Source organism: Bufo bufo, chromosome 1 (assembly GCF_905171765.1).
Source record: "Bufo bufo chromosome 1, aBufBuf1.1, whole genome shotgun sequence".
Classification (NCBI taxonomy): domain Eukaryota; kingdom Metazoa; phylum Chordata; class Amphibia; order Anura; family Bufonidae; genus Bufo; species Bufo bufo.
In genome coordinates this window covers 379,526,546-379,549,467 of record NC_053389.1, presented here as the reverse complement: position 1 = coordinate 379,549,467, position 22,922 = coordinate 379,526,546, and the positions used below count along the sequence as shown (strand labels likewise).

Here is a 22,922-nt window from a genome sequence, read left to right as displayed (position 1 = left end):
AAAAACTACAGCCCATCCCGCAAAAAACAAACCCCCACACAGCTACATTGGTAAAAAAAAAAAAAAAAAAAAAAGTTATGGACTTTAGTATGATTATGCAAAATATAATTTACCGTATATACTCGAGTATAAGACAAGTTTTTTGGCACATATTTTTGTGCTCAAAAAGCCCCCTCGTCTTATACTCGAGTCTAGGTCTGTATTATGGCAACTTACATTGCCATAATACAGACCAACAGTGGCGTAGCTATAGGGGTCGCAGCGGTCACAATTGCGACCGGGCCCCTAAGTCAGGGGGGCCCACGGGGCCCCCCAGGAGATGATGAGTAAAGCCCTGGATTATTTATTTGGCTATCTTACTTTGTCTAATAGCTCCGGTAATAGCAGGCGCCTGCGCCGCCTAGTGAGAGGAGCAGGCGCGTGACGTCAGTGAGTGAGTGAGCGTCGCCAGCCCGCACTGCCTGCTATTACCGGAGCTAAGACAAAGTAAGAATCGATATCCAAATAATCCGAGTAAAGAGCTCAGCAATGATTAAAGTTAAAGTACTGATTAGTTTATAAATATACTGCTGTGAGCGTCGGGGAGTGGGATCTGTGGATGGCACTGTAGGGGGATCTGTGGATGGCAGTGCCATCCACAGATCCCCCTGCAGTGCCATCCACAGATCTCCCCCCTAAACAGTGCCATCCACAGATCCCCCCCTCCCCTAAACAGTGCCATCATGGCACTGTTTAGGGGAGGGGAGATATGTAGATGGCACTGTTTAGGGGGGGGGGGATCTGTGGATGGCTCCCTGTATTTAATGCAGAGTGTGTGTGTATATAATGCACACACTCTGCATTAAATACAGGGAGTCAGAGTCAGACTCCCATCAATCTGAGTCACCCTCTTGCAGATGTGTGTATATAATGTAGAGTGTGTGCATTATATACACATACACTCTGCATTATAGCTGCATTTCCCACCCTAGTCTTATACTCGAGTCAATAATTTTTCCCATTTTTTTGGGGTAAAATTAGGGGCCTCGGCTTATACTCGGGTCGGCTTATTCTCGAGTATATACGGTATTTTTAAACACAAAAGTGATTTTATGCTGAAAAAGTAGTAAAACATAAAAGAATTCTATAAATTTGGTATTGCCATAACCATATCAACCCACAGAATAAAATTATCATGTCATATTTACTGCAAGAGGAAGGCTACGTTCACACTTGCGGCAGAGGATTCTGGCAGGCAGTTCAGTCGCCGGAACTGCCTGCCGGATCCGGCAATCCGGACACAAACAGATGCCTTTGTGAGACTGATCCAGATGTGGATCTGTCTGACAAATGCATTGCAATACCGGACCAGTCTTTCAGGTTGTCATCCGGAAAAACAGAGCCAGTATTTATTTTTTTCTCATTTTTAACGGTCTGCGCATGCACAGATTGGGAAACCAGATCCGGTTTTCCAAAACACTTAGTACTAGGGATCGACTGATATTGATTTTTTAGGGCCGATACCGATAATTTGTGAACTTTCAGGCCGATAGCCGATAATTTATACCGATATTCTGGGAATTTTCATTTTTGAGAAAAAAAAAAATTCCTACACAAATCTGCTGAAAATTAATATGTTTATTGTTAATGTGTATTTTTTTGTTTATTGTTAATGTGTAATTTTTTTTGTTTATTGTTAATGTGTATTTTTTTTTTTATAAATCTTTTTCATTTATACTTAATATTTTTTTTTTTTTTTTTTACTAACTTTTAACCCCCTTAGGGACTAGAACCTTTGTCCTATTCACCCTGATAGATCTCTATCAGGGTGAATAGGATCTCACACTGTCCCTGCTGCTCTGTGCATAGTGCACACAGCAGCATGGAGCTGAACATGGCAGCCAGGGCTTCAATAGCGTCCTGGCTGCCATGGTAACCGATCGGAGCCCCAGGCTTACACAGCTGGGGCTCCGATCGGAGGAGCAGGGGAGAGGGGATCCTGTGGCCACTGCCACCAATGATTAATACTGGGTGGGTGGGGGGGGGCGCACTGCGCCACCAATGAAGATAAGTCTCTCGATCATTCATATATAGGAGGCGGGAGCTGGCTGCAGAATCACATAGCCGGCTCCGACCTCTATCAGCGGTAGCTGCGATCCGCGGCACCTGAGGAGTTAACTACCGCGGACCGCAGCTATTGCTCATAGAGGTCGGGAGCCGGCTATGTGATTCTGCAGCCAGCTCCCGCCTCCTGTATATGAATGAATGAGAGGCTTATCTTCATTGGTGGCGCAGCGGCCACAGCCCCTCCCCTCCTCTTATGTTCTATCCCCTCATTGGCGGCAGCGGCAGCAGCAGCACAGGGGGAGGAGACACTGCTTCCTTCTCCCCTGTGCTGCGGAGGGAACACAGAGAGCGCTGAGAGCAGCGCGATCTGTGTTCCCCATACGTTATCGGTATATCGGCAAAATAGATGCCGATAACGTTCAAAATCCTCAATATCGGCCGATAATATCGGCCAAACCGATAATCGGTCGATCCCTACTTAGTACCGGATCCGGCATTAATACATTTCAATGGAAATTAATGCCGGTTCCGGCATTCCGGCAAGTGTTCAGGATTTTTGGCCGGAGAGAAAAATGCAGCATGCTGCGGTATTTTCTCCAGTCAAAAAACGTAAGAGGGACTGAACTCATCCATCCTGAACAGATTGCTCTCCATTCAGAATGCATTAGGATAAAACTGATCAGTTTTTTTCCGGTATTGAGCCCCTAGGACGGAACTCAATACCGGAAAAGAAAAACGCTAGTGTGAAAGTACCCGAACGCAAGGAAAATTAAAAAACACTGTGGGGTCTGGCAAAAGTTTACATTTTTTAAATTTTTTTATTATTCTAATGCCTTTAAAAAAAAAAAGGAAATAATAATATATGCAAAATTGACTCAAATCTGTTCCATTTCCTAAATACATTTACAATATATAACTGTACATAACCAATACTACTGAATGATTATTCTATGAGATTGTTCAATACCATTCTACCGATTTTGTACCAGCTCCAAAAAATACTTGTGGAAAGGCTGAAGGAATGAAAGAAGAAAACATACATTTCCACTGAAGTAATAGCTTTCTGTGGATTCCCTTTACCTGCAGCAGCTCAGCTGTGTCAGCTGTCAGTCCAGTTATGGCTTGCATGCGATGATTCACCCGAGCAACAACAGGATCATCATATTCCTCCAGCCAGGAACTAGATATAAAGAAGTGTAACATGTCAGATTCACTGCCACATGATATACATCAGACATGGATCCTGACTGGAATAAAGATCTGCCTTGCTATGCAAAGTGAGGTCTAAAGAGGTTAGTGTGGAGGGTGCTCCTGTAGATAATCCTCCAATGATACATAAAAGAAGCAAATATAAAAGGGGAAAAGAAAACTGTATTGTTAGGGTTGCTTTAAATATTTAATGTATAAATATCATTCAATTTTAATCGCTCGTATCATTTGGCTTGTAGAGGATTTAGATATTTTTTTTTTACTAAATTACCATATTTTTCACCTTATAAGGCCCCTTTCAGACGGGCGAGATTTCCGCGCGGGTGCAATGCGTGAGGTGAACGCATTGCACCCGCACTGAATCCGGACCCATTCATTTCTATGGGGCTGTGCACATGAGCAGTCATTTTCACGCATCACTTGTGCGTTGCGTGAAAATCGCAGCATGTTCTATATTGTGCGTTTTTCACGCAACGCAGGCCCCATAGAAGTGAATGGGGCTGCGTGAAAATCGCAAGCATCCGCAAGCAAGTGCGGATGTGGTGCGATTTGCACGCACGGTTGCTAGGAGACAATCGGGATGGGGACCCGATCATTATTATTTTCCCTTATAACTCGGTTATAAGGGAAAATAATAGCATTCTTAATACAGAACGCATAGCACAATAGGGCTGGAAGGGTTAAAAAAAAATATATAAAATTTTTTTTTAACTCACCTTAATCCACTTGTTTGCGCAGCCCGGCTTCTCTTCGGTCTTCATCTTTGCTGTGCACAGGAAAAGGACCTGTGATGACGTCACTGCACTCATCACATGATCCATCACCACAGGTCCTTTTCCTGTGCACAGCAAAGATGAAAACAGAACAAAAGCCGGGCTGCACGAACAAGTGGATGAAGGTGAGTTAAATTATTATTATAATTTTTTAACCCCTCCAGCCCTATTGTACTATGCATTATGTATTAAGAATGCTATTATTTTCCCTTATAACCATGTTATAAGGGAAAATAATAAAATCTACACAACACCTAACTCAAACCCGAACTTCTGTGAAGAAGTCCGGGTTTGGGTACCAAATCATGCCGATTTTTCTCCCGCGCGTGCAAAATGCATTAAAATGTTTTGCACTCACGTGGAAAAATCGTGCATGTTCCTGCAACGCACCCGCACCTTATCCCACAACGCCCGTGTGAAACCAGCCTAAGACCCACATTTTCCCCCAAAAAGTTTGGGGGGGTGGCAGTGCGTCTTATAAAGCAAATTCTAGTAAGTGCTTCCATTATAAGGTCTGATACAGAGGTCTGACATGGAGGTCTCATGGGGGCTCTGATCTGAGGTCTGATACAGGGGTCTGGCATGAAGGTCTAACAATGGGTCTGATGTGAGGATCCAATGGGTAGGGAGGGGTCTATGATGAGAGGATCCGATGGAGGGGGGGGGGGGGGGTCTCTGATGAGTAGATCTGAAATGGGGGTCTGATGTGAGGATCTGATAGCGGAATGAAGAATGACTGGCTTTCATTCTGTGTACTATACATTCATTCAGTACATTAATCAAGTAGCAAGCCAAATGTTCTCAACATTTAAGCACATGGACCCAGCCTTAAAAATTAATCTGACAGCATTTATACACTAAGAATAACATGTATGCAAAATAGAATGCAATAGAAAGACAGTGCAGCATACAAAAATGACTGCATCTGATTTTGAGGTTAATTGCATTTGTAGGAAACCAAGTATCTAGCCAATCCTATACTTTGATTCAGTTTGGCATTCAGAAGTAAAGCACCTAAGAGTCCTTACCTTTTAGAGACCCTGTAATTGGCTGTGGTTAAAACTCCAGTTTTCGGGTCACGAACCGTAGCTCTTGCCAGCTGAAAAAAACCACACCAATTAATAAAGTATGAAGTATATTTTAACAGGTCATCCACGGTGTCCTGTTCACACTGCTGTCAATGATCTGGTATTTGACAGATCCATGAGAGTCGTTTTCAATGGACTGAAACAAGAAATTTAACAGATATTATTGGCTCTATAATGTGAGAGTTCGGGTGATGTCTACATGCTGGAGTGCCCGTGCGGCCTCCAGTATGTAGGGCGCACAATGAGAAAATTGAAAGTCCACGAGGACTTACCCGTATTTTCCGGCATATAAGACGACTGGGCGTATAAGACGACCCCCAACTTTTCCAGTTAAAATATAGGGTTTGGGGTATACTCGCCGCATAAGACTACCCCTCCAACGCTATTTACTTTGGCATCAAGATCTGCAGGTAATTGTTGTGCAATTTTCCTCTTTTGCCTCAGTACCATATTATCCCTTTCCAAGAATCTAGTACACCAGGATACAGTGGCCTTAAATCTGTTGCTGTGATCTGGGTTAGATTTGGCCCACTGAAGTGCAAACAAACGTATTTTATTTTGTGTCACTACATAACCGTTTTGGCAATGGTCTGCTACATGTTTTTCGAGTTCTGGCCAATGTGGGGTGCCATCTTTCTGTTACTTTATATTGTCTTGCAGCAGCGCAGTTATGTTCCATGGCAAAGTTTACAACTTTAACTTTGAAACTGGCTTCATATTTCTTTCTTCTTGCTGGTAGAGCCATGATGGGGTCTTGACTGTTAGCCATTTGTATACTGTACTGTATGTACTGGTGCTGTACTGTATGAACCGGTACAGATACTGGTGCTGTACTGTATTCACCACCACATGTATCTGCTCCCCAGATAGACTCTGTTTTTTACCACAGATAAGATGCACACCAAACTTTATTAGAGATCCGCCGTTCCAACATTAACCACCTCAGCTCCCCTCGCTTAAACACCCTTAATGACCAGACCACTTTTTACAATTCTGCACTACACTACTTTCACGGTTTATTGCTCGGTCATACAACTTACCACCCAAATGAATTTTACCTCCTTTTCTTCTCACTAATAGAGCTTTCATTTGGTGGTATTTGATTGGTGCTGACATTTTTACTTTTTTTGTTATTAATCGAAATTGACCGGAATTTTTGCAAAAAAAAAAAAAAAAAAGACATTTTTCACTTTCAGTTGTAAAATTTTTCAAATAAAACGACATTTCTATCTAAATTTTTCTCTAAATTTATTGTTATACATGTCTTTGATAAGAAAATAAATGCAATAAGTGTATATTTATTGGTTTGCGCAAAAGTTATAGCGTTTACAAACTATGGTACAAAAATGTGAATTTCCGCATTTTGAAGCAGCTCTGACTTTCTGAGCACCTGTCATGTTTCCTGAGGTTCTACAATGGCCAGACAGTAGAAACATCCCACAAATGACCCCATTTCGGAAAGTAGACACCCTAAGGTATTCGCTGATGGGCATAGTGAGTTCATAGAAGTTTTTATTTTTTGTCACAAGTTAGCGGAAAATGATGATTTTTTTTTTTTCTTACAGAGTCTCATATTCCACTAACTTGTGACAAAAAATAAAAACTTCCATGAACTCACTATGCCCATCACGAAATACCTTGGGGTGTCTTCTTTCCAAAATGGGGTCACTTGTGGGGTATTTATACTGCCCTGGCATTTTAGGGGCCCTAATGCGTGAGAAGTAGTTTGAAATCCAAATGTGTAAAAAATGCCCTGTGAAATCCTAAAGGTGCTCTTTAGAATTTAGGCCCCTTTGCCCACCTAGGCTGCAAAAAAGTGTCACACATGTGGTATCACCATACTCAGGAGAAGTAGGGCAATGTGTTTTGGGGTGTCTTTTTACATATACCCATGCTGGGTGAGAGAAATATCTCTAAAAGACAACTTTTCCCATTTTTTTATACAAAGTTGTCATTTGACAGAGATATTTCTCTCACCCAGCATGGGTATATGTAAAAAGACACCCGAAAAAAACACATTGCCCAACTTCTCCCGAGTACGGCAATACCACATCAGGGGTGTGGAAATTTTAAAAAAAACTACTTGTCGAAGGACTAAAGTGGGGGCTCAATCTACTTGTCCCTCATGACCATCTACTTGTCCTGAACTTATACTAACGTTATACTGTATGGGGGCGGGGGCCACAAGGCGATGTTATACTGTATGGGGCGGGGGCCACAAGGAGACGTTATGCTGTATGGGGGCGGGGGCCACAGGGAGATGTTATACTGTATGGGGGTGGGGGCCACAGGGAGACGTTATATTGTATGGGGGCAGGGGCCACAGGGTGAAGTTATACTGTGCGGGGGCAGCCGCTTGGTGACGTTATACTGTATGGGGCACTAGGGCAGCCCCAAGGTGACGTTATACTGTATGGGGGCAATAGGGAGACGTTATACTGTATGGGGGCCACAAGGAGACGTTATACTGTATGGGGGCAAGAGGGAGACGTTATACTGTATGGGGGCCACAAGGAGACGTTATACTGTATGGGGGCCACAAGGAGACGTTATACTGTATGGGGGCCACAAGGAGACGTTATACTGTATGGGGGCAACAGGGAGACATTATAGTTTATCAAGTGCCACGTGCAGTGCAGATTGCAGGCAGGGCCAGAGCCTCAGAAGACAGCACAACCTTTATTTCTGACACCCCTGCAGATGAGCGTTCCTCCCGGAGCCTGTCCACATCGCAGCTCCCAGCCTGACCTGCAAGCGCTGACTGGGGTCACATAGCATTATACTGATTTATGATGCTATGTAACCCTTACAGTTCTGGAATGTATTGGATAACACTGACATAATGCTGTCACTGACATCACGCGCCTGCTCCTCCCACTTTATGAATGAAGCAGGAGGAGCAGGCGCGTGACGTCAGTGAGTTGCGCTGCCGCCCAGCCTGCCTGCTACTGAGTTTTAGAGATGGGAAGTTCGGATCTTTTTCATGAATCGGATCTTCGGTTCACTTCCTGAGCCGGGAGAAGCAAGTGAACTGAAGATCAATGCGCATGCTCAGCTCATCGAATCTTCGGTTCACTTGCTGAGTCAGCTCTGCTGCAGTGGAGCAGACTGATGTAATTACACTGTATAGTTATTGCAGGGATTTAGATAAATGGTCTAAGAGTTTATTAGTTAAAAGAATCAAATGAGTCAGAGACGTGTCACCGAGTCCCTGCCAGGCCTCCTACTCTGCTACATTGCTGCAAGCACCCTGTACACACACAGCTCTGCTACATTGCTGCAAGCACCCTGTACACACACAGCTGTGCTACATTGCTGCAAGCACCCTGTACACACACAGCTGTGCTACATTGCTGCAAGCACCCTGTACACACACAGCTCTGCTACATTGCTGCAAGCACCCTGTACACACACAGCTCTGCTACATGCAATACTATACCACCCCCCCGGACGGACTTGTCAGGAGACAGGGAGCCGCAAAGCAGGAAGTCTGGCAGGACTCGGTGACACAGTCTCTGACTCATTCGATTCTTTTAACTAATAGACTCAGACGATTCTCTGAGTCCCTGCGACTCCCCCTGTGCTGTGAGTCAGTGCTGGACTGCTGGTTGCCTCTGATTGGTTGGAGGGCGGGGAGGGGCGGGGCTAGCTTCCACTGTCGGCTCCTATTACACTGCCTGCTGCTGCCTCTATGCTGCTGAGGTTGTGAGTACAGAGAGGGAGAGGATCGCAGGGGATACAGTGAGCGGGGCCCGGTGTTATGTTATTCTGGGGCGGGCCCCCATCCCGGCCGGGCCCTCGGACCATGTACGAAGTGCCCGACCGGTCAGTCCGCCCCTGGCACCGCTCCTATTACTGCCCAACCAACATGTCCCTGCTACTTGCCCGCACAGGGCTAAACAACTGTTCAAACTACTTGCCCGGCGCCCGGAACTGCATGTCCCGGGCGTCGGGCGATAGGAATTCCACACCCCTGCACATGTGACACTGTTTAGCAGCCTAGGTGCGCAAAGGGGCCAAAATTCCTTTTAGGAGGGCATTTTTAGACATTTGGATTCCAGACATCTTCTCACGCTTGAGGGCCCCTAAAATGCCAGGGTAGTATAAATACCCCACATGTGACCCCATTTTGGAAAGAAGACACCCCAAGGTATTCCGTGAGGGGCATGGCAAGTTCATAGAAGATTTATTTTTTTGGCACAAGTTAGCGGAAATTGATTTTTTTTAGCTTTTTCTCACAAAGTCTCCCTTTCCGCTAACTTGGGACAAAAAGTTCAATCTTTCATGGACTCAATATGGCCCTCAGCGAATACCTTGGGGTGTCTTTTTTCCAAAATGGGGTCATTTGTGGGGTGTTTGTACTGCCCTGGCATTTGAGGGTCTCCGCAATCATTACATGTATGGCCAGCATTAGGAGTTTCTGCTATTCTCCTTATATTGAGCATACGGGTAATGAGATTTTTTTTTTTTTTCGTTCAGCCTCTGGGCTGAAAGAAAAAATGAACAGCACAGATTTCTTCATTCGCATCGATCAATGTGGATGAAAAAATCTCTGCCAAAAAAAAAAAATAAAGAGGGGAAAGGCGTCTGCCAGGACATAGTAGCTCCGCCCAACATCCAAACCCACTCAGCCCGTATGCCCTTGCAAACCCGATTTCTCCATTCACATCAATCGATGTGGATTAATAAATCATTGCCGGGATTATTTTTTTTTATATACACTGCTCAAAAAAATAAAGGGAACACTTAAACAACACAATGTAACTCCAAGTCAATCACACTTCTGTGAAATCAAACTGTCCACTTAGGAAGCAACACTGAGTGACAATCAATTTCACATGCTGTTGTGCAAATGGGATAGACAACAGGTGGAAATTATAGGCAATTAGCAAGACACCCCCAATAAAGGAGTGGTTCTGCAGGTGGTGACAACAGACCACTTCTCAGTTCCTATGCTTCCTGGCTGATGTTTTGGTCACTTTTGAATGCTGGCGGTGCTTTCGCTCTAGTGGTAGCATGAGACGGAGTCTACAACCCACACAAGTGGCTCAGGTAGTGCAGCTTATCCAGGATGGCACATCAATGCGAGCTGTGGCAAGAAGGTTTGCCGTGTCTGTCAGCGTAGTGTCCAGAGCATGGAGGCGCTACCAGGAGACAGGCCAGTACATCAGGAGACATGGAAGAGGCCATAGGAGGGCAACAACCCAGCAGCAGGACGGCTACCTCCGCCTTTGTGCAAGGAGGAACAGGAGGAGCACTGCCAGAGCCCTGCAAAATGACCTCCAGCAGGCCACAAATGTGTGTCTGCTCAAACGGTCAGAAACAGATTCCATGAGGGTGATATGAGGGCCTGACGTCCACAGGTGGGGGTTGTGCTTACAGCCCAACACCGTGCAGGACGTTTGGCATTTGCCAGAGAACACCAAGATTGGCAAATTCACCACTGGTGCCCTGTGCTCTTCACAGATGAAAGCAGGTTCACACTGAGCACATGTGACAGACGTGACAGAGTCTGGAGACGCCGTGGAGAACGTTCTGCTGCCTGCAACATCCTCCAGCATGACCGGTTTGGCATTGGGTCAGTAATGGTGTGGGGTGGCATTTCTTTGGAGGGCCGCACAGCCCTCCATGTGCTCGCCAGAGGTAGCCTGACTGTCATTAGGTACCGAGATGAGATCCTCAGACCCCTTGTGAGACCATATGCTGGTGCGGTTGGCCCCTGGTTCCTCCTAATGCAAGACAATGCCAGACCTCATGTGGCTGGAGTGTGTCAGCAGTTCCTTCAAGACGAAGACATTAATGCTATGGACTGGCCCGCCCGTTCCCCAGACCTGAATCCAATTGAGCACATCTGGGACATCATGTCTCGCTCTATCCACCAACGTCACGTTGCATCACAGACTGTCCAGGAGTTGGCAGATGCTTTAGTCCAGGTCTGGGAGGAGATCCCTCAGGAGACCATCCGCCACCTCATCAGGAGCATGCACAGGCGTTGTAGGGAGGTCATACAGGCACGTGGAGGCCACACACACTACTGAGCCTCATTTTGACTTGTTTTAAGGACATTACATCAAAGTTGGATCAGCCTGTAGTGTGTTTTTCCACTTTAATTTTGAGTGTGACTCCAAATCCAGACCTCCACGGGTTGAAAATTTTTTTTGAGCAGTGTATATACAAAGCGTTTGCCAAAGCATATGAACGCCGCCCCTCAGCTCATAAGCCTCAGCAAACGTATCTTTTTTACTGCAGAGGAGAAATCTCGTCTTGCAGCGCCGCATACACCGACTTTTGTGTAATCTGACAGCAGCGCAATGCTTCTGTCAGAATGCATATCAGTGCTGAAGCTGGTTCATCGGTTGGTCCACCTAGAAGGTAAATAAAGAAAACAAAACAAAAAAAAACAGGCCGCAACGCAATAAATTTATTAACATAAACTTTATAACATTTGAAACAGAACATTAACTTTTAAAAACTTTTTGGCACTTTTGTAACTAACTTTTTTGCTTACCTGTGATTTTTTTTTTTGTTTCTTGTTTTTTACCTTTTATAGGACAAACCTCTCCTTCCCCATGGGACAATGTGCAAAGCGCAAATCGCCCAGAGATGTGGCAAAGTACATTATGCACTTCAGGTGAAAGGAGAGGTTTGCAGCAGCTGTGAGTGAAAGGGCCCTAAGAGCCCTGTGTGCCTGTCCTGTGTAACGCAATCCCTATGCTAAGTGTACTATACTATACTACTGTAAGTGTGGTACTTCCGGAAACACTCCCCTAAGCATAGGGCAGGGTGGTCAGGGCAGTCAGGACAGAAATAGCGGGTGTCACGCCTTATTCCACTCCTGCTACAGACATTTTTTTCGGGGTGGCGGTTGGTTTGAGGTACCAGCAACGACACTGGGGAAATGTCGCTCGTGTAGACTGCTCACTACACTGGTGGTTGGGGCCACGGAACCTCCTGGATACAGGAGGTGCTCGATGATCTCTTCCTGAAATTTGAGGAAGGATCTTGTTCTCCCAGTCTTACTGTAGAGAACAAAACTATTGTACATCGCCAATTGAATTAAATATACAGACACCTTCTTATACCAGCGTCTGGTCCTGCGGGAAACTAAATAGGGAGCCAACATCTGGTCATTGAAGTCCACCCCTCCCATGAGCAAATTATAGTCGTGGACAGAGAGGGGCTTTTCAATGACACGGGTTGCTCGTTCTATTTGGATTGTCGTGTCGGCGTGAATGGAGTAGAGCATGTAAATGTCACGCTTGTCTCTCCATTTCACAGCGAGCAGTTCTTCGTTACACAAGGCAGCCCTCTCCCCCCTTGCAAGACGGGTGGTAACGAGCCGTTGGGGGAAGCCCCGGCGACTAGGTCGCACGGTGCCACAGCAGCCAATCTGCTCTAAAAACAAATGCCTGAAGAGGGGCACACTTGTGTAAAAATTGTCCACATAAAGATGGTACCCCTTGCCAAATAAGGGTGACACCAAGTCCCAGACTGTCTTCCCACTGCTCCCCAGGTAGTCAGGGAAACCGACCGGCTCCAGGGTCTGATCTTTACCCTCAGACTCGAAATTTGTGCGTATAGCCTGTGGCCCTTTCACAGAGCTTATACAATTTGACCCCATACCGGGCGCGCTTGCTTGGGATGTATTGTTTGAAGCCAAGGCGTCCGGTAAAATGCATCAGGGACTCGTCTATGCAGATGTTTTGCTCAGGGGTATACAAATCTGCAAATTTGGTGTTAAGGTGGTCTATGAGGGGCCGAATTTTGTGGAGCCGGTCAAAAGCTGGGTGGCCTCTGGGACGAGAGGTGCTGTTGTCGCTAAAGTGCAGGAAACGCAAGATGGTCTCAAATCGTGTCCTGGACATGGCAGCAGAGAACATGGGCATGTGATGAATTGGGTTCGTGGACCAATATGACCGCAATTCATGCTTTTTTGTCAGGCCCATGTTGAGGAGAAGGCCCAGAAGAGTTTTAAATTCGGAAACTTGGACAGGTTTCCACCGGAAAGACTGGGCATAAAAGCTTCCCGGGTTGGCGGCTATAAATTGAGTGGCATACCGATTTGTTTCTGCCAAGACTAAGTCCAAGAGCTCCGCAGTCAAGAGCAGCTCAAAAAACCCCAGTGCCGATCCGATCTGAGCTGTCTCAACCCGAACTCCAGACTGGGGAGGTGAAAGGGGGAACTACTGGTACGGCTGAAGTTGGGGGCTGCCAATCAGGGTTTGCCAGCACCTCAGGGACTCTAGGGGCTCTACGGGTCTGTCTGTGCGGTGGCTGCGACGGGGGAACTAATGCACGTGCCACCGTACCAGCTTCAACTGCCCTTCTGGTGCTCGCCACTTCACCATGTTCTACGGCAGTGCTGGTACTAGGTCCAGGATGGGCTGCGCTGCTGGTGTATGCCTCACCACGTAATCCGACAGCGCCAGCCCCACTCTGCTGCCCTTGAAGCGGATCCTGCGCAACCTGTGGTCTAGCAACACGGGGCCGGGTACGCCTGGTGGTATCAGGGACCTCAACCTCATTGTCCGAACTTTGGGTCAGACTGCCACTGCTTTCTACAGGTTTGTATTCTGACCCGCTGGATTCGTCAGATGAGGGTTCCCATTCCTCATCCGACTGGGTCAGAATCCTGTAGGCCTCTTCAGAAGAATACCCCTTATTTGCCATTTGGTCAACTAAATTTAGGGGGTAAAAGAAAATAGACCTCCCTGCGCTCCCTTCGTTTAGATATGTAAAAATCAACCTGAATTTAATGAAACCGCAGCTAAAATGTCCTAGGAAGGAGCTGTTGACCTCCTTGAAGTAAAATTATAATAATAGAAGCCAATGAATCACCCGTGGGTGATACTGGACATTAGCGCAGGAAATACTGTATTTCCTGCGCTAATGTCCAGTATCACCCACGGGTGATTCATTGGCTTCTATTATAAATTTAGGGGGTATTCCCTGAGACTACCCAAGAAAAAAAAAGCAAGCCTGTCTTACAAATGGGAGGCTAGCGAAGTACCGGAAGCCGCTGCGATTGATAAAAAAAATATCAAAACGGATTTTTTTTTTTATCGCCGCAGCGCTTGTAAAGTGATTGTGCAGTGATCAAAAAAAATATTTTTTTTTTGTCACTGCGGCGGGGCGGGCGTGGGTGAACGCACGTGTGGGCGACCGATCAGGCCTGATTGGGCAAACACTGCGTTTTGGGTGGAGGGCGAACTAAGGTGACACTAATACTATTATAGAAAGAAAAGAACACAAATGCAATAGCACTCTGCAACCAGCACTCCGCCCTGCCTCCATGCTGGATGTTGAATGAGGCATTGGTGTACATTTTGGCCAAAGTGTAATAAGCCACTCACCACGTCAAGGTCGCCTCTATGAGTGGTCCCTAACACTAGTTCCTACCCGTTTATGGGCCATGATAGCTACACAAAGTCCAGAGAGTGCAGGTACAGCATGAACGCCAGGCACACTCTGCTTTTAACCCTGTCCGATGCCGTTACAGCTTTCATCGGATCCAGGGATGCAAGTACCAACATGCATGCTGAGCCCACTATATACTTCTCCTGGAGCCAAATGGCTACTGGTAGGTCCTGTAGAAGTAGACTTTAAAACCAGCCTCTAGGGCAGACTAGCTGGTCAGGTGTGCATGACTGCATGGAGATCGCCACGCCTCCAATATATACTACAAAGAAGTGGGCTCAGCATGCATGTTGGTACTTGCATTTGGGTCGAGGATCGTCCAGTGTCTTGACGGACAGCCAATTGCATCCCTCGGCTCAGTGCTGATGAAATTTTTTTGGGTCTTCCACTTGACTTTTTTGTTCCATATCCCTCAGGATCATTTAAGAAATTCCAAATGACTGTCTTAGCGCGCCATCGCTGCTGAGGTGGGACGCAGTGTGAGAGACCCTGCTTATGCAGTTCAACAACCCGACCACGTTCAAAAAGGGAGAGTTTTTTTGCCTTTGCCATCACAACGTGTGACTACCTGACAGAAAATTACAATGAATCCACATCTTTGCACAGATTTGGCCTTTTAAAAGGCATGTGGTCCTAAAATTTGGATCAGCTGAAAAACAGCCTGTTTCAGTTTATTCGTTATTTTCAATTAATTGAATGCTCAAAAAATGTTTTGTCTCACTCTCATTTCTTCTTGTTGCATGTTGAAGCTCTACTTGGAACCTTAAAATCCAACAATGTAAAATATGATTTTTTGCCATTTTTCAAGTGGTCTTAAACTTTTGATCAGGACTGTATAAGACCAATAGATAGGGGTCCATTCACTAGTTGTAGGCCAAAAATAGTGCCCTTTTTCCATAAAGCAGGTTTACATCAGCATACTTTTTATTTTTATTTTTTAGATGTATAGGAAAGCCCTGGGCAGATGGGTGAGAGTGCATGGTCCAAAAGGGGGCAGCCACTCCCCTAAATGTACAAAGCAAAAAACAAAGTTACACCAGCACCTCCAAACAGTATGAAAAAAGGCGATGTGCTGCTACTTGTAGTCCTTGCTTCCTTTTGCATTGCAGCCATGGTATCGTGCACCTGAACCCCCCCTTTTTTCATACTGTCTGAAGGTGCTGGTCTAACTGATTTTTGTATTGTACATTCGGGGGGGGTCAGGACAGATGCTGCTGCAGACAAGTGTGAACAGGTCCAGCTCTCCTCACATCTAATCCACCCAAACATATAAAGCCTCATCACAGACCACACCTAATTAGGTAAGCACAAGTTTAGCGCAATGATGATAATCCACTTCATCTTTAGTCTCTAGTCTGATTTATCATTTAATCCTACAACATTTATTGCCAAATTATAGCTTGGATCAGCTGATCTGAACAGTGTGGAATTTGGTTCTACATGTGGTTTTTATCACGTCGGTCAGTTGTTATGGTGAATAAATATATACTAGGGAGGCTTGGCAATTTTATCATTTTCTGCTTCAAAAAAAAGCAGATGTGGACCAGGAACTCTGCTACATAGAACAGTATGAAGAACTCGCTCAGCGCCATTGATCTACTTTAGTACAGTACTTCAAACAGAATCTACAGATTTTCTTCCATACAGTAACTGCTTTAAAAAAAAAAAAAGAAAAAAAAAAAGCTGAATCAACTAACCGACTGCCATCATACATGTTTGTAGCATATCCAAAGGACACGCCATAAATGTCTGGAAGGTGTGGGTTCCCCACAATCTGACCCAGGAACCTGCTGCAGCATGCAGGCAGAGCAGAAATGGAGGGGAATGTGGAAAACATTGCACTAAATAACACTTTAAGCCTCCATTCAGACGTCTGTAGTGCATTGCAGATCAGCAATACACCTGGCTGGCACCCCCATTGAAATGCCTATTCTTATCTGCAATTGCGGACAAGAATAGGACATGCTCTATTTTCTTGCGGAGCTGCGGACGATCGGGAGCGTGCTCCGGAAATGTGGAGAGCCCATAGTGTGCTCTTCGCATCTCTTCCGGCCCCATAGAGAATGAATGGGTCCGCACCCGTTCCGGATAATGGCAGAATGGATGTGGATCCATTCTACAGACGTGTGAATGGACCCCAAGAGTCAGCTGCAACTCAACACATGATCTGAAAATTACTTGAGAAATATTGCAGTGGATTTCAATACAATGAGAGGAATCCAGGAAGCCACAAACCCATGAGGATTTTCTCCTCATCAATGGTAGGATTTCTTGCTTTTTTCAGCTTTTATTGTTGCACCCTGGTTTCTAGAATTTTCCTAGCTGAGGATAGTCCTCGATGTGAACCCAGCCATCTAGCTTGTTCTAATTCTATACATTTTAAAGGCAAGTTATACAACCACATGGAGGCCTTTTCCCAGAAGAGGGACAATCTAAAAGCATGAGCATCTATACTACCACTATTATAGTATCCTTGTATTCCATACATTAGGATCAGATCTGACAGTACACATACAATTCTAGTGCTTCGTGACAAAAGTTTTTATTTTGACTCCCAAAAGTATTTCTGCCAAATAAAATATCAAATTCAGCTGAGCCAAAATGAAACATGGCTCCACAATTTAATTAAATTTTTCCAGCTGTATTTTCTGGCTTTCCATAATCTGAAAATAGAGAACCTATGCTTTCCATGTACACTCCAAAACTTTCTCTGAAAATATACTTTAAAATAGTGCAATTTGTGGCTATATGTAGTCTATACTCTACCAAACCTGTCATTAAGAGCCATCATGGGTGGACTGTCAGTAAAAAAAACAATCCAGATGCAAGAAATGCGATAAAGTCTTAGGCTAGGTTTAAGTTACACTTAAAGCAAAAGGTAAATTTTTTTAAACCACACAAATTACTGAAGTACAAGGTGGAGGTGGTCACTGTGCATCACTGGACAAACTGTATACGGCTACGTTCAAAATACACATCACACTAAACAGTTTAACAGAAAATAAAATCCAACATTGAATGTACATGATAAATTACATAAGAAAAATGAGTCATATGGTGGCAGTAAATATACTGTAAGGGAATGTTGACAGCAGAATAGACGTTTCTGCTACAATTTTTCAGTTTCAATCCCACAGATGCGTTCCACTAAATGGAGCTAAACCGCAGCATCCATCTGGACATTAGTGCAAGTATAAAGCTGTAGCCTGCTCTCCCTGCATTCATTGGAAGCCTTCTGGCACCAGGAGAGGTATACAGTCGGCTCAGCAAGCATGTGGAACCTGCATTCTCTGTATTTTATGGTGGACAGTATCGCACATAACAGGTAGCATTTAGTGTAAGGTTCCTGTACTATAGAGATCGCCTTGACGCCGGTGGACAGGCACAAATAATTTAGTAGTAAATGTATGCGCCAAGAATACCAAATTTATAAAATGAGCGTAGCATTAGCACCAGAATATTTTCTATAATAATGGCATTATTGTACTTTGTGTTTTTTTTTTTTTGTCTTTGTCCATCCGGACACTGCATCATGAAAGAACATATCCTTTCTTGGTGCACTGCAGCTTTAAAATCACTGGCCACATGAGCGGTAGCGCAGCCAAGCACTGAAAACAATGGGAGACAAACACCACACGGTCATTACTGGAATTCTGGCGTGGAATCTGCCCTACACCCTTAGTTTTAGTACCATAAGGCCTCTTGCATACGACAGTATGGCTTTTTTAGTATTTTGCGGTCTGCAAAAAACGGATGTGCAAAATACGGATGACGTCTGTGTCCATTCCTTTTTTTGTGGAACGGAACATTTATCCTTGTCCCCGTTATGCGGACAATAATAGGACATGTTATATCTTTAAACGGAACGGAAATTTGGAAATGGAAGACATACAGGAGTACCTTCCGTTTTTTGGGGGGATCCAAAACAGAATGCAAACAAACGGAATGTAAACAAAAAAATATATAAATAAATAAATTTGTGTGCAAGAGGCCTTAGGCCACATGAGCGGTCCGCAAAAAATACGGATGATGTCAGTGTGCATTCCGTATTTTGTGGAACGGAACTGCTGGCCCCTAATAGAACAGTACTATCCTTGTACGTAAAGCGGACAATAATAGGACATGTTCTATTTTTTCGCGGAACGGTAATACGGACATACAGAAACAGAATGCACACAGAGTACCTTCCGGAACGGAACACAGAATGAAAATACGTTCGTGTGCATAAGGCCTTAGTATTAGTTTTTGCTAAACAAAGCATTTAAATACTTTACAGGGATACTTCCGACGGAAATTCTTATTATTTTTTTTTTTATTTTTATAAAAGAATTTTTTTTAAAAATTAAAAAAAAATTAAAAATTCTAAAAGTAGGACAGCATAACCTCATACAGATATTTTTAATGCTTTGGATACCGGAAGTTTTTTCATTTTTATTTTTCTTCCCGAGCTTTCTGAATCCATATTTTCTTTTATTTTTCTGTTCACATACCCATATGTTTTTTGCAGGACAAGTTGTACTTTCTAATGTCACCATTTAATTGCAGTGGGAAAAAAAAGTACTGAGCTGTACGGGGGCTCATTTTTTGCAGGACGATCCGTAGTTTTTATTGATACCATTTAGGAGTGTGACTTTTTGATCACATTTTATAAAAAATATTGGGGGTAAGAGAAGCATTGAAAAAATGGTGAATTGGCTATTTTCTTACTTTTTTCAATTACACTATTCGCCATATTGGAAAAATATTTTTATATTTTAATAGTACAGGCGGTTTCAGACGTGGTGATGCCCATGAGGTTTAAATTTTTTGTTATTTATTTATGTATTTATTTATTTTTCTAATAAGGAAAGAGAAGCGATTAAAATTTTTATATATTTTTTATATATCTTTTTCCATTTTTTTTTTTTTTTATGTTTTTGTAGCCAGTGTAGGAGGCTACACCACTCAATTTTTTTAAAATTCAGTATTACCATACTCTACTCTTCAGAGAGACCCAGAGTATTAAATTCAATTGCTGGCATCCCCATTGGCCGCACGGGAATGCCGATAAAGCACGGGCTTACGGGTTTTTCAAGGTTTAGAAGGTATAGCGAAAGGGTTAAACTGCACCAAATTTATCACAGAGGCTGTTGCTAGATAATAAATATGGCACATGGTGTGAAGCCTGTGCCTGTCCTGTGGACCGCAAATTGTGGTCCGCAATGCACAGGCACCGTCCATGGGGATCGCATATCCATTCACTTGAATGGGTCCGCGATCCGTCCGTTCCGCAAAAAGATAGAGCAAGTTCTATCTTTCTGCAGTGCGGAGGCACGGAACGGAAGCCCAGAAAGCACTCCGTAGTGCTTCCGTTCCGTATCTTTGGATTTGCAGACCCACTGAAGTGAAGGAGTCCACATCCGTGATGCGGAAGGCACAGGGAACGGTGCCTGTGTATTGCGGATGCGCAAATGCGGTCCTTAATACGGCAACTGGCAGCACACGTTCCTGTGAATGAGCCCTAAAAGTGCATTTACACCTGCCGAGGAAAAGCCGATTACTGGGTTGTTAAGTGGAGGTGAAGCTCTGCACTTACATGCAGCGAAAACCGGCATAGTATGAGTACGAGAAATTGCTATAGCCATCCCTCATCTCCATGCAGAATCATTGTTTCTGGGCAGTAGATTGCTGTGGAGGCCTCATGCACACGACCGTTTTTCGGGTCCGAATCCGATCCACAGTTTTTGCGGCTCGGGTGCGGACCCATTCACTTCAATGGGGCCGCAAAAGATGCGGACAGCACTCCGTGTGCTGTCCGCATCCGTTGCTCCGTTCCGAGGCCCCGCAAAAAAAATATAACCTGTCCTATTCTTGTCCGTTTTGCGGACAAGAATAGGCATGTCTACAATGGGCCGCCTGTTCCGTAAATTGCGGAAGGCACACAGGCGGCTTCCGTTTTTTTGTGGATCCGTGGTTTGCGGACCGCAAAAAACGGAACGGTCGTGGGCATGAGGGCTAAGACAGCAAGATCTACTGCCCAGAAATGATAATTAGTGTGCCTGAATCAGTTTATGCTGCCTTCAGGTAGAAAATTGGTGAAAGATTTCTAGTAAGATGGGGAAAATTGACTTCTGTCTCATGGGAGATGAACTGTTTTCAGTCCTACAAACTATGGGGGAGATTTATCAAACTGGTGTAAAGTAAAACTGGCTTAATTGCCCATAGCAACCAATCAGATTCTGCCTTTCATTTTCCAAAGGAGCTGAAAAAATGAAAGGTGGAATATGATTGGTTGCTATAGGCAAGTAAGCCAGTTCTACTTTACACCAGTTTAATAAATCCCCCCTATGTTCTAACTAAATTAACTATGAAAACTGTATTAGGCCTTTTTTATATGAGCGATACAGAAAGCATGTTCAGTGAAAAATCAATGGTTTTGCATGCAAGTTGAATTGGTTTTGTCTGCATTCAGAAAAATTGAAGAACACCACAACATCATCTCCGAGCAACATCAGTGAAAAACACAACGCATCCACATGCCTTCTGTTTTTGACGCAGCTCCATTCATTTCTATGAGGCCAGGGCTGAATAAAAAAACAGAATACATAACATGCTACAATTTTATCTGAATGCAAAGATGGCCAATAAAAAAAACAATCCTTGTGTGCACATATCTATTGAAACAAATGGATCAGAATTCAGATCGAATGCTGTCCATTTGCAAAACTGATTGTATCTGGACGAAAAACTGCCATGCGTAAAATTAGCTTAAAAAGGGGTTGTCCAAGTTAATTTTTGTTCTTTGTAGGTTTCTAACTAGGCAAATGTAAGGGCTTTACCGTGCATTTGTTTTATCTGCAGTGGCTCCTTTCCATGTGACCCATGATGTCAGCTTCTCTCCCTGCTCTGATGATGTTTCGTGCACAAGCCTGAGAGAGCTGATCTGTCTGTAAAGCCTCATTCACACGTCAGTGTTTTGTTCAGTCATGTCCGTCCGTGATTGTGAGCCAAAACCAGGAATTGGAGCCTCCACAGACATAAGGTATAAGGAAAAGATCTGCATCAGTTCTGTGTTTAGAGCCGCACCTGGCTTTGGCTCAAAATCACTGATGGAAATCACGGAACAAAACACTGAAGTGTGAATTAGGCATGATCAACGAGAAGTCACTGTGCTATGCCCCCGCATTGCCATCTGCCCTCTCCCTGGATACTTCAGAAAACTTTAACCCCTTAAGCAGCAGAGAGGGCTGGAGGCTTTGCTGAGGGTCTTCCCTCCTCATCCTGCAGACATAGAGCTGACAGACTGGAGGAGTTCTGCAGAGCATTGCACAAGAACAGGTAGGGGGAAGATCCTGTGTTCATCAGCAGTGTCATTGTACAGCTGGGACTTGTAGTCCTACACATACAGATTGTTGTTATTGTAGGTAAACAAAGGGCCAGAAAAAAAGCAGGGAAATTAGGAAATAGGTTTTTTTTGCCTAAAACTTACTTAGCTAATGTATATATTGCTGGCCATCAGATTTACACTACTAGATTTTTTTTCATAACTCGGACAACCCCTTTAAGACAGGTTACACTATGTACCAAAAAACGGGTTCCTGAAAACAACTAAATATTACTTTATTATAAACACATTCCCAAATAGCTTTCATTGTTTAGAATGGCTTGTTTTCCTAGAAATCATCAGGGGAAATAAAATGGCTATAGCCCTATTAACACACAGAAAACCTGCCCTAATCACACAGCAGGATAGGTTACTTTAGAGGACTGAGCTAAAGAGCTCTTAACCTCCTCAGGACCGCCGTACGCAGGATTGCGTCTTTGCGGCGGCCCCGCTCTTCTGGGTGGACGCGCCGGCGCGTCCTCTCGCGAGACGCGAGATTTCCTGTGAACGCGCGCACACAGGCGCGTGCGCTCACAGGAACGGAAGGTAAGAGAGTTGATCTCCAGCCTGCCAACGGCGATCGTTCGTTGGCAGGCTGGAGATGTGTTTTTTTTAACCCCTAACAGGTATATTAGATGCTGTTTTGATAACAGCGTCTAATATACCTGCTACCTGGTCCTCTGGTGGTCCCCTTTGTTTGGATCGACCACCAGAGGACACAGGTAGCTCAGTAAAGTAGCACCAAGCACCACTACACTACACTACACCCCCCCCCCCGTCACTTATTAACCCCTTATTAGCCCCTGATCAACCCTGATCACCCCATATAGACTCCCTGATCACCCCCCTGTCATTGATTACCCCCCTGTCATTGATTACCCCCCTGTCATTGATCAACCCCCTGTAAAGCTCCATTCAGACGTCCGCATGATTTTTACGGATCCACTGATAGATGGATCGGATCCGCAAAACGCATCCGGACGTCTGAATGAAGCCTTACACGGGCGTGATCAATGACTGTGGTGA

The 22,922-nt window shown here is 44.6% G+C and overlaps 1 protein-coding gene across 5 annotated transcripts in view; it reads right to left on the bottom strand.

Annotated features, from left to right (window-relative positions):
• P4HA2 (prolyl 4-hydroxylase subunit alpha 2) overlaps positions 1–22,922 on the bottom strand; it is a 179,044-nt gene that overhangs the window by 91,320 nt on the left and 64,802 nt on the right. For all 5 annotated transcript variants that reach the window (XM_040405214.1, XM_040405245.1, XM_040405236.1 and 2 more), the window contains 2 exons: positions 5,057–5,127; positions 3,127–3,226 (listed from right to left, as the gene is read on the bottom strand). In XM_040405214.1, the coding sequence (XP_040261148.1) occupies positions 3,127–3,226; positions 5,057–5,127 (171 nt within the window). The remainder of the gene's footprint in view (positions 1–3,126; positions 3,227–5,056; positions 5,128–22,922) is intronic.